Source organism: Choloepus didactylus, chromosome 10 (assembly GCF_015220235.1).
Source record: "Choloepus didactylus isolate mChoDid1 chromosome 10, mChoDid1.pri, whole genome shotgun sequence".
Taxonomy (NCBI): Eukaryota; Metazoa; Chordata; class Mammalia; order Pilosa; family Megalonychidae; genus Choloepus; species Choloepus didactylus.
The window spans coordinates 43925790-43938907 of NC_051316.1; the positions used below are offsets into that span (position 1 = coordinate 43925790).

Consider the following 13118-nt stretch of genomic DNA (forward strand, 5'->3'; position numbering starts at 1 on the left):
TATCAACATTTATTGCTCAGTCTTAGAGAATATATCAGAGGAGATGAGTCTACCTTTACCTTTAATCTTAGGAGTTGAGTGTATTAACAATTTAAGTGAGAGAAGCTACTGGTAAATCTGCTGTTCGCTTTTCTCAAAACAGAGAGCTATGAAGGCAATTGGAGAAAGAAAAGTCATTTGATTTATAGTCATCAGATACTTACTTTAGATGTAGGGTTAACACCGAAAGCCTCAGTTTCCTTGTCTATAAAATAATGGTAATAGTTTTACCTCATAAAAATCAGGGGGATTCAACACAGGGCTTACTTTATAACACATATTCAGTATTTGCTATTATTATTGTTCTGCATATAATCAACACGGTCATCAATAAGCCTCCATCTATGAGCTTAGAATCTAGTGTCACGGACAAGAAGCAAAGTGCAATGTAAAAAGATGACTCGCTCACAAAATTTATTTCCTTTTTAATCATGTTATAGAAAATTAATGCACAACTACTTAATGTAAGGGGTATGATACTGATATTTTCATTAATAAAATTTTTATAAAATCGTATTTCAAATTTTCCATGGAACTCTCAAATGTTACCCTTGTAGGGTGACCAACTGAGGACTTACCTTTATTTTGTTTTCTAGTGCCCTAGATACACCAGCAAGGAAGGAAACATTGTTTTCCTCCCTAGAAGGTAAACTAACTAGTAAGACTGGTGTGATCCCAGCCACCTGTGCTAGGGGTTCTAGAAGGAGCAAAACACAGAGGGTAGAGTTGCCGCTGAGCTGCCCCTGGGGAAGGCCCATTCCAGCCCGGCCAAGACAGCATAGTGATAGCAGACGAACGCTTGGGACCAGCACCCAAGTGTATCATGTGGCCACAGGGGCAAGGATAGCAGAGGCCACCATGGACCTGGAGACAGAGTTTAATTTACAAACTGGACATCTGGAAGACCCCTTTTCAAAATTAAAGGGAAGTTCCATGAAGGCAGTGGCTTTGTCTTGTTCACAGCTGTAGCCACAGAACAAAAACAGCACTTGCAATGTGGTAAACTATCAATATCTGGGAATATATGACTGCTTAAGACTTTCCATCAATCCTTGTAGGATGGAAGGGAAAGGAACAGAGGACCCAAAATGACCAATCCTGGACTTTTCAGTAACTGTGGGGCCTCAAATGGTACTCTTAAAATTTGAGAAATGGAAAAACAAGTGATATTAGCAGGCCCGATCTGGGTGGATCGATGCATTCCTGGTACATTAATCACTGAGGGCGTTTAAATAAAGTTCAGATGGCGGATGTTGTACAAGAGAAATAGTTTATCTGAAGTACAGGATTAGATACTTCAGAGTTTCATAATATTTTGGGGTCATTTATCCTTTTGAGAGCTTATGAAAGCTTGAACTCCCTAGATAGAAAAATCCATTGGCAGAGATTGCAATTGTGGGGGAGGGAGGGAGATTAATGGAGGACAAATTAAAAATACAGGATTAGAAAAATCTGAGGTCCTTTTGAATCTATCTCTATCAATCTGTAAAAGATAACTCTTCTCAACAATTCTTTTGTAAAGCATATTGTGTATCCTTTCTCAATCAATTTTGCAAATTCAGATTTATGTATATGGAGTAAATTAGTTTAAGAGCCATCATTTTTGCATTGTTTGGGGAAAGTCTGGGGTTGTGGGAAGGCTGTGGATTTGGGGGTTATTTCTAGACTTTGCTTGAGTTTTGTGGGTTCTGAAAACTGAGGCATCAAAATAGCTTCATTGATAAGAGTGCAGCAAACAGGGCTGAAGAAAAAGACCAATAAAGAGGCAGCAGTTTCAAAGGAATAGGAACCAGGAGGAGAATATTAGGACATGGTAGCTGGCTAGAATTCAAAGGCACAGCAAAGAAGGAGGCAAGCTAAGAGTTAACTCAAGTGACTGACTTGGTAACAAGGGTCTTTAAATTAAATCCAGAAAGACAAATACTAGAGAGGAAATACATCTGATTTCAAATCCCAACTCTATTACTTCTCAGCTGTATCACTTAATTTTTCTGAGCTTTGTGTTCCCTATAATTTTATCCACTGATGGAGTTATTTTTGAAGTATAACCCTTTATCCTATGATACTGAGTGTTTGGCTTTAAATGATAAATACATGTTTCACTGTAGTGGAATGTTTGGCTTATAACTGACTCACTGGCCATAGAGTCCTGCTCTTTAGTACACTTGAACACAAAGCATATAGTAGGTGCTCTATTTTATATTTGTAGAATGAATGGCTAAAGGCATAAAACATTTATAGGTAGCAGAGGGCAAAAAAAATATCTCCAATTCCTTTATCATTGTGCTGGTTTGGATGTATTATGTTCCCCAAAATACCATATTCTTTGATGCAGTCTTGTGGGGGCAGATGTATTTAGTGTTGATTAGATTGGAATCCTTTGATTAAGCGTTTCCATGGAAATGTGACCCACCCAACTGTAGGTGATAACTCTGATTAGATAATTTCCATGGAGGCGTGGCCCTGCCCATTCAGCATGCGCCTTGATTAGTTTACTAGAGCACTATATAAGCTCAGACAGAAGGTGTGAGCTTGCTACAGCCAAGAGGGACACTTTGAAAAAGGCACAGGAGCTGAGAGAGAAGCTGCAGCTTACACAGACATTTTGGAGACGGCCTTTGAAAGCAGACTTTTGCTCCAGAGAAGCTAAAACAACGCCCCAAGAGCAACTAAGAGTGATATTTTTGACGAACTACAGCCCAAAGAGGAACATCCTGGGAGAAAGATATTTTGAAACCAAAACTCTGGAGAAGTCGCCAGCCATGTGCCTTCCCAGCTAACAGAGGTTTTCTAGAAGCCATTGGCCATCCTCCAATGAAGGTACCCAATTGTCGATGCATTACCTTGGACACTTTACGGCCTGAAGACTGTAACTGCGCAACCAAATAAACCCCCTTTTATAAAAGCCAATCCATTTCTGGTGTTTTGCATCCTGGCAGCATTGCAAACCAGAACAGACATAAAACAAAAACATCTTAAATTTTTTTAAAAAATCCATGGAACTGCACTACACAAACAGTGAACCCTAATTTAAAACCCTGGACTACAGTTAACAGTACAGTTATAAAATGTGCTTTCATCAATTGTAACAAACGTACCACTCCAATGCAAGGTGTTAATAATAGGGTGGTATATGGGAATCTTGTATTTTACGCATGATTGTTCTGTAAACCCACAACTTCTCTAATAAAGAAAAAAAGGTAACATCATTTTCAAACTAGAATGGATTTCACCAACAGGACAAACAATATCTGAATATCTATAAAACTTATAATAAAAGTTACTCTTGAGACAAGATTAAATTATATTCAATATTGTACTGTCTAAGCTACACACAAATATATTTTAGAAATATTCTCAACAAAGGTTAAGACACAATTGGAATAGTAGCTACTTTTAAGAGCATTCATTCATTTAATAAATATTTACTAAGAACCTATTCTATTTGCAAGATCCTGCTTGCTAGGAAATATAAGGTATTTTAATCTCTTTTTGTCATAAACATGTGAAAAAATCTTATAATCAATTTGAATGGAAATATATACAAATAAGATGCATGGTCAGCAAATATATATAAATATATACAAATATACTCTCTATATATTAAATACATAAATATATTGTCACAGCCCAAGGGGGCTTTACTAGTCAAAAGACCAAAGAGAACGCCCAGCATTTGCGGAAACATGAACTTTATTTGGGGGTTACTCACAGGGAGGCAGAATTCAAATGGCTTTTCTCTCCCCAGGCAGGTACCACTTTCGCAGGGAAAATTGGCCAGACCATTCAGAGAACAGCAAGCCCTTTTATAAGGGTTTTAGACAAAGAAATTCCTAAGGGTGAGGGGAGCATAGATGCAGGAACAGGTCACTCTGACCTGAGAGGTGGTGCAGGAAGGACTAGAATAATACTTGAACAATTACATTTTGCTCTTTTTGTGAGACAAAGAGCCTCTCACTTCCTGCCTGCTTCCCATAAAGTTACATTTTAAGGTTAATTTATCCTTTTTCTCCTTACTGGCCTACAAAGACAATGGGTTAGACATTTAGCTGCCTAGGTCACACAGACTGCTCTGCACCAAAGATCTACAGGCCTGTCTTGCTCAGGCCATGGGTTGCCACATATATATACAAATATAAAAATACATGCTATAAAAGAACAGACAATAAAGGAACAGTTAATAGGAGGGACAGGTCACTTTGAGATAGGGAAGCTAATGAAAAGATTTGAAATGGTACTTAAAAAATCACTTGAGCACAGGAAAAAATGAAAGGACAAGCTAAGCAGGCTCTGAATTGGCATACCTTCTAACAAAGAAGAGTTAAGTCTCACAAATGTAAATTGATTTGGAAATCTTTGCATAGTCTCCTGTTAGGCTTCTAAACATCCACAAAACTGGATTATCTGTGAAGATATATGGTTCAGCATCTAACTGTAGCACAAAACCATTGCCCTCATGGTCTTTTAACTGCTCAAGCTCCTGTCTCTTGGGGAAACGTCCCCTCCCAGGAGGGCTGCCTGGAGGACATGCCGTCAGCCACCCTTTCTGACAATCCTGAAGCCCACCTCCAGTTCATTTCAGATTGCCAAGACTTGGGTATCTGGCCCACCTGCTACTGTCCATCTCCATTGCTTTAGCACTACAGAATAGCTTTATGGATACCTGCTTTTCTGTCAAGTCTTCAACTCATGTTAAGGGTGTGCATGAGGCCATCCCATGAAACTGTATTTTGTGTAGGAAGATTATTGAAGATAATTATAAGATCTAGTGTCCTTCCAGGAGAAATTTCCATTTGAAGTCACTACCAAGAATAGATGTGCTCCGCTTGAGCAGTGGCTTTTGGTAGTTGTTCTGGTTTGCTAATGCTGTGGTTATGCAAAATACCAGAAATGGGTAGGCTTTTATAAAGGGGGTTTATTTGGTTACAAAATTACAGTCTTAAGGCCATAAACTCTCCAAGGCAAGGCATCGACGACGGGGTACCTTCAAGAAGGATGGCCATTGGCATTCAGAAAACCTCTGTTAGCTCAGAAGGCACGTGGCTGGCATCTGCTCAGGAGCCTTGATTCTTGAGGACAATTGCATGACAATATAGCTTACACAGTGCAACTGTGTGATTGTGAAAACCTTGCGGCTCACACTCTTTCTATCCAGTATATGGACAGATGAATAGAAAAACAGAGACAAAAAGTAAATGAATAAGGCAGGGGAGGAGGGGTAGAGGATGTTTAGGTGGTCTTTTTTATTTTTATTTTTATTCTTATTTTCATTTTTATTTCTTGGAGTAATGAAAATGTCCAAAAATTGATTATGGTGATGAATGCACAATTATATGATGATATTTTGAACAACTGATGGTATGCTTTGGATGATTGTATGGTATGTGAATATATCTCAATAAAACTGCATAAAAAAATAGTGAGCCATAGATAGCTGCAGAAGTTTGATATTACCTATGCTCTAAGAAAATAAATGTCAGTAATGAAGAGGTAATAGTAGACTGGGGGAAATAAAACAGAAAACTCAGACAGGAAAAACAGCAATAAAAAAGCATATGCACAAAGATATGCCAGAGGAAGATTGGCTGGGCTTTGCTGTTGATTGGATATGAAAGGCTGCCTGCCTTCAGCATTTCTCGTCTGGGTGCTTGAAAAGACACTGATATTCATCCTTGACCACCAGGGAGACTGAGAAAAGGGTGGGAGAGAAGGCAGCTAGCAATCCTTTGAAAAAGAATATGATTATTTGAAAAACAGTATACTAGTTAGGGGTGCCTTCAACAGCAAGTAACAGATGTTTAGACAATAAATACATCATTATCTCACAAAAGTAGCATAGAGACAGGCAGGTGTCAAGGGCAGTTAAACTGCTTAATGCTATCAGGGACTGGGTTGGTGTCTCTGAAATCCTCTTAACCTTTCCTCAGTTTCAATTAATGGCAGAGGCAGCTCCAGGGTATCCTGTCCTCACATGAGAGCATTCAAAGAAGGAAGGGCCTCTCTTCCCACATCTGTATCTTTTTATTAGGGAAGAAAGTATTTCCCAGAAGCTTCTATGCAGACTTCCTGTGTGACAGATATCATCAGTGGCCACCTTGAGTTACCAGGGAGCTGAGAAAGTAAGTACTCAGCAAATTGGAATAGGATTACTATGACTAACCCACACAATAATTTATCCATGCATCAAATATATTACAGGCTGATCAAATTCAGAATGTGTTAATAAGCAAGAAGGGGCCATGGCTATTGAGTGGATAACCAACAGTGTCTGCCACGAGCCTTCTGAACAAAGCGATCTGCCTTCCAGAAAATGGGGATTTACAAGATGATAGTATGATACTTAGGCTTGAAAGCATCTGTCCAATGAAAGCCAAGCTTCAATTTAGCAGCCTGACAAGGGATGGCTCACCCCAAATTTCCTCCTCAGGATCCAGAGGATATTCTGTGGTCTTGAGATTGGGGAAGATGAGTCTTCACCCTCCCAAGTGGGAGGAAAGGATGATATAGAACCATTAAGATTTGTGATTCAGACTGTGAGAACTCCTGGCAAAGCAAGATGCTGAAGCAGTCTCGGGTGAAATATAACTCTGTCTCCTCCCAGCAGTCTTGGAATTGGAGCACATTGGCTCATTCCCTTCACCAGGGCTCTTAATCCTTTTCTGCATGTTCAAGACATCTATTCCTTAAGGTGCAGTTCAGTCACCACCTCCTTCAAAAAGCCTTTCCTATCACCAACCAATTTGTATCCCACTGTACTATTTACCATTCACATATACCTAGGAATCATTTTTGATGCTCTTGTTTTCTAATCCTACATATCCAAACTGTCATCAAATCCTCTTGATTTGACCTAAAGAGCTACCGATTCTGTCCACTTCTCCCCATCTCCATAGCTGATGATAAAGCCGATGCTTATTGCACAGGTACTACATGCCAGGCATTTTTCTAAGCACTTTACTATTAGTAATTCATTTACTCCTTTCAACAACCCTATGAGATAGACCATAATAGTTATTTTATACATGAAGTAACTTGGAAACAGAAACATTAAGTAAGTTGATCAAATTCACATAGGTAGTAACTACTGGAGGTTGTCTTAGGAGTTCATGTCTTAATTGCTACACTGCACTGCCTCTCTCATCAAATACACCATCCTGTTTCACCTTAACTACGGCAACAGGATCCTAACTGACCTCCTTGCCTGCACTCAACTCCTCTCCATGCATTCTTTATCCTGAAGCTAGACTGATCTTCAACAAAGACAAACTCTGATCATGGCACGGACTCCTTTCCCCATTCCACCATGCCCCTCATGATTTTCCCTGCCTACCTGTGCTGTGTCATCTCGAGTTACCCTTCTCTTTACATTCTGGACTCCTCCACTCCTTCCCAGCCCAGGGCCTTCACACAGGCTATTTCCTCTGCCTAAAAGGTTTTTCCCTAACTCCAATTTTGCCTGCCATAGTAAAGAGACCATGAGCTTTGACCATTAGGCAGACGTTAATTCAAAACCCAGCTCCACCACCATGTTTGGCTACATGATTTCTCAAATCTCAATTTCCTCATCCGTAAGTGGGAATAATAACATCTACTTTATGGGGGTTATTGTGAGGTCTAAAGAAATATTAAAATGGCCTGCTAGGGAAGCTGACAGCACGTGTTCCATAGCTCTTTCTTCCCAGAGGCTTCTTTGTGTCCCAGTGGATCAATTACATGAGCAGTGAGGCTGCACAGCTGAAACCTGGCAACCTCTCCTCCCGTCAATTTCATCCCAGGTCATGGCTTTCCTCTGCACTGCTTGGCCTATATGGGTGCCACTATGTGGAAATATGCAAAAATGCTTCAGTGGGCAAAAATTCAGGATTTGCTTGGCCTGCAGGGAAGGAAGGAGACAGAATAGAACATGGTAGATGTTGATTGCCCACTAAGTACCAGGCATTTTAATACATTATCCCACTTAATACTTAGTGTGGGAGACTGAGTTAGGTACCACAGGGAGGGAAGGGACATTTTCTTCATCTTAATCCATTCCTGTGGGTGTGAATCCACTGTAAATAGGATCTCTTAAAGATGTTATTTTACTTAAGGTGTGACTAATTGAATCAGGATGGCCTTTAATACTATTACTGGAGGCCTTATAAAGAGAAAGCCACGGGGAAGAGCTGGTAGCTAGAAGTTAATAGAACCAGGAAGAGAAAAGAGAGGGCATAGCTATATGATGGGAAAGCCAAGGAACACAAGGCTTGCTGGCCAGCCAGCCTTCTAGCCCCTAAAACTGTGGGCCAATAAATTCCTATTTTTGAAGCCAACCTATCTTACAGTATTTGTCATAGCAGCCTGGAAAACTAGGATACTTAGCAAAAGGAAATTCTGAAATCTATGAAGAAATTGAGGCTCAGAGAGGTTAAGTGTCTCACACATGGTCACACAGCTGGTCAGTGGTGGAGATGTTGACTTGGACCCAGGTCTCTCTTTCTCCATAGGACTTGCTCCTGCCACTCTAGGACACTTAATCCCAAATGATTCTCTGCCTCCCTTTTGTGTCTGGGTAGATGAGGATTAAAAGACCCCAGGCATCGTTATGTGTTTTTAAAGTTAACCTGGTCCCTTTGTATATGGGAAGAATCAGGTAACTAAGTAAAATTTGAGCATACCATGTCTTGGAATTAATTAGATATATGCACATGAATTACACATGCTGGAGTCTTTATTTTATAAAGCTACATACCACTTGAGTAGAAAAACTAACTCTAAATTCAAAATGTCCAACACCACAAATGCTGACTACTGAATTTTAAAAAATTAACCTAATTTTGACTGAGCTTTATTTTAGTGAATTAAAAGTAGTTAGCCAATCCCATTCTCTGCATCTAAATGAAGTTATATGGAATGAGGGATGAGGTCCAGAGGGGAAAGGGAGAAGGAAGAGGAAGTGGGGCCCCCTCTCTCTGACAAGGTACCCCAGACCTGGGCTTAAAACGGAGAGCTGGGCTCCCAAGGGCCCACAAAACTAGTTCCTTCACACAACTTGTACACTGTCATTACTCAAACTATAACCCATTCACAACCTGTGTCCAAATCTCCTGGGGTACTTATTAGAATGCCACTTCCTGGGACTCACTCCCAGATTCAGATTCTCTGAGGATAAGGCCCAGGAATAAGCATTTTAATAAGCACCCCGAGATATTTCAGATTCACACTAAGATTTGAGAAGAGCTTTAGGAGCTCAGTAAAGATTTAAAGATCATGATGATTTGGTACATTTATCTAATCCTTACATGGGGATACTATTTTCTTGTTAGAACCCTGAAATTTTTTAAATGAATAAAATATTTATCCTAGCAACCCTAAAAGCAAAGCATTCCCCACTTCAAAAATGGGGGAGATCAAGTCTTGAAATACATGACAGGCCCTCCCTTTACATAGTCAGGCATCAACTGCCTTGCCCCTAGGAGGAAAGCAATAAACAGTTACCCGTTCACTGATTAGGAGGTTTAATACCCTAAATTTAAGCCACCAGATTAACTCACCTTTGTATTCAATTTTTAGTTTTATCTAGTGAAGGAATGGCATGTTTTCTAAATTTATACCCTCAGTACTGCTGCATATTTAGGAATAGACTCCCTGACTCAACTACTAATTGCATGTTTGGGACAGTTTTATTATTCTTCTGTACAACCCCCAGAAAAGATAATTTTTTAGATAGATTACTTCCTTTTCTCATTCCTCACCACTGGTTAAAGCCAGCCCCACACATTCTCTTGCCTCTTACCCTCCCAATTAAAATTCTGGATATGGAGAGTTAACATAAAAATTGAAACCCGAGAGGTGAACACTTCCTTTTGGTTAGGCTAACACCTCTAATCTTTCACGGGTTCAGCGGTCTCCCTTCCTTTGCTTCCTGGAACATGACCCAAGCCTTCAAGTTCCCTGAAACTTGAGGCTCAAGTACACATCAATTTCAGGGTTTATAAGAGTCTCCCCATTTGGGAGCTCTGAGAGTCTGATCACCTAGGAAACAGAGCAGCACGTTTACCCAATGTGCAGCTAGACTAAGAAAACAGGGCTTAGTCACCACCCTCCCTTCCCCCAAACATCACCATTCAAAACTGTCATCGACTTCGTAGCATCTTTAGCTAGGAATAGTATTTCCAACCTGAGAAACCACAACTATGTATCCTTTTGCTAACCAAACTGGCAGTTGGGAAGCACCTCAAAAATATCCCATCCATATATATATATATATATATATATATATATATATATATATATATATATTTTTTTTTTTTTTTTTTTTTTTTTCTAAAAATGGAATGGTTTCACTTTCATATTGGTCTGCTGATACAGCCACCATCTGCCTGTGTGGAACAGTAAACATTAGATATCAAGTTACCTGTGTCGCCTGTAGAAATCCTGATTTGGGAAGGAAGTGTAAAAGATACACTCAAAGAAGACATCTTGGACCTTAAGATGGAACTGCATGTTTTGATGCTATGGGTATGTGTTTGTGTGTGTGTATGTGTGTGTGTGTGTGTGTGTGCGCGCATGTGTCTGTTTGTGTGAGGGAAGGAGGGAGAGAGAAAGGAACAATTTCTCTTGGACTACCCTTTCTACTATTAGCAGTTGTTTAGCCTGAATCATTAGACACCGTCTCTGCTGAGTGATCAGGTGGATGAAATAAGTTATTTGTTTTTTCTGTGTACTGAAAGGGCAAAGTGACACTGATCAAATGACCCTTCCCATGTTGTTCCTTCCGCAATGAAGTCAATCAGATTTATCGAGCGCCTACACCGTACCAGGCGCCGGAGACACAGAAATGAATGAAGCAAGGTTCTGGTTTAACGATCTCTTATGATTTGGGGGGCATAAACTTCCCTCTCCCCTTTCATTGTATCTCGAACGGTTGTCGAACCAGTCGTGGGTGTAAGTACCCCGCTGCTCCCAGCTTCTGGGGACACGTTACTCCCAAGCCAGCTCACAAGCCTAGCGCCACGGTTCTCCTCGAGTTCCCCAAAAGCCAAGTTCAACTCCGGGGCCGAGAGCCTGGCTCCTTACTGAGCGAACTCCGGGCGCCTCAGCGCACTGAGCCTGGTCACTTTCACCTGCCCGCCCGCCCGCTTACTTTGCCGCTGTCGCTCACGCCGAGGAGGTGATCCCACAGCACCTCCATGGGGCAGGTCCAGGTGGAGTGGACGAACGTCCCTCGGAAGATGTGTGCCAGGGGCGGCATCCCGGCGGCGCACATGTCAGCGCACAGCGCAGCGCGGAGCCCGCGGGATGTGGAGGGCGCACCGGCAGAGGCGCGGAGAGCCCGGGGCTGCGGGCTGCAGCTAAGAGGGCACCGGCTCTGGCCTCCGTCCTGCCTTCCCGCTTCCCCGGGCGATTTCCTGCCCCCTGCAGGCCGCGCCTAGGGGCTGGCTCCCTGCCTCCTCAAGGCCAATAGGATTTTTCTCCCTCGAGTTGGCTCCGCACTCCCGTAGGGTGTGGTCTTTCTCTCCTCCTCTGCGTGAGTTTTTGTTGTTAACTCTTTGCGTTTCCAAACTCGCTGCTCGTGTTGCAGTTCTTTTAACCCGCCCTGGCTGAGTCACACACCCAGGGGGCGGGAGATGAAGGAAGGAACAGGCGAAGCCCATGGTTCTTGCACTTTACCTTTAATTGGTCACGAAATTTGCTTTTGCCCCGTCCCCCTGCTCCCTCCCTCTTTCTCTAGTTGGCACATCTAGGGATGCAACTGGCTGCTTTCTCTGCCCTTTAAACTCTGGGCCATTTATGGCCAAATCCTGTACTTCTTTAAACCTTTGGGTCTGAACTTGCAAAAGTTCAGGAACTGGTGAAAGGTCAATTAGGGCTGCCTTTCTGACAGACCTTAGTTTCATGTTCAGTTTCTCTGGGCTACTGAATATATGTCTTCCTGATCTAGTGTTCCAGAAGCATGTCTTGCAGACCTTAATGGAGTCCCCACTGCTGGAAGTTAATCTGGACCCCAAAGTTCCCTTCTCCATCTTGAGGCTGTTTTGGCCAGTGAGAGTGTCCACAAAAAATTCCAATAGCATTTTTTTTTTTCTTGTGCCCAAAATAAATTGATCTGGTTGATTTACTTCCATTTGCACAAGGAAGAAAGTTAAGTCCCCAAGTCAAGTGGCTGGGAAAGGCTTGGTGGAAAGAGTGCCAGATTAGGAATCAAGAGACTATGGAGAATGTGGACCCGGCATCGTGGGACTGAGAGTATCTTCTTGACCAAAAGGGGGAAGCAAATTAGACGAAATAGTTTCAGTGGCTGAGAGATTCCAAATGGAGTCGAGAGGTCACTCTGGTGGACATTCTTATGCACTATATAGATAACACCTCTTAGGCTTTAATGTATTGGAATAGCTAGAAGTAAATACCTGAAACTACCAAACTCCAACCCCGCAGTCTGGACTCCTGGAGACAATTATATAATAATGTAGATTACAAGGGGTGACAGTGTGATTCTGAAGACCTTGTGGATCACACCCCCTTTATCTAGTGTATGGATGAGTGGAGGAATGGGGATAAAAACTAAAGGACAAATGGGGTGGGATGGGGGGATGATTTGGGTGTTCTTTTTTCACTTTTATTTTTTATTCTTGTTCTGGTTCTTTCTGATGTAAGGAAAATGTTCAGAGATAGATTGTGGTGATGAACGCATAACTATGTTATCATACTGTGGACAGTGGATTGTATATCATGGATGATTGTATGGTGTGTGAATGTATTTCAATAAAACTGAATTTAATAAAAAAAAAAAAAAAAAAAAAGACTATGGACACTCTCTCTCTAACTAAGCCACCTTGGCAGGTATCTCACTGCCCTCCTCCCTATGTGGGACCTGACTCCTAGGGGTAGAAATCTCCCTGGCAATGCAGGATATGACTCCTGGGGATGAATCTGGACCTGGCATGGTAGGATAGAGAACATCTTCTTGACCAAAAGGGGGATGCGAAATGAAATGAAATAAAGCTTCAGTGGCTGAGAGATTTCAAATAGAGTCGAGAGGTCACTCTGGTGGGCATTCTTAACGCACTATACAGATAACCCTTTTTAGGTTTTAATGTATT

At 41.5% G+C, this 13118-nt stretch overlaps 1 protein-coding gene across 1 annotated transcript in view; it reads right to left on the reverse strand.

Annotated features, from left to right (window-relative positions):
* The window catches only part of GDA (guanine deaminase), an 86030-nt gene extending 74520 nt beyond the window's left edge, over positions 1-11510 (reverse strand). Inside the window, exon 1 of the mRNA XM_037797613.1 lies at positions 11162-11510. Within this exon, the coding sequence (XP_037653541.1) occupies positions 11162-11284 (123 nt within the window). The 5' untranslated portion in view covers positions 11285-11510. The remainder of the gene's footprint in view (positions 1-11161) is intronic.
* Between the last annotated feature and the right edge of the window lie 1608 nt (positions 11511-13118).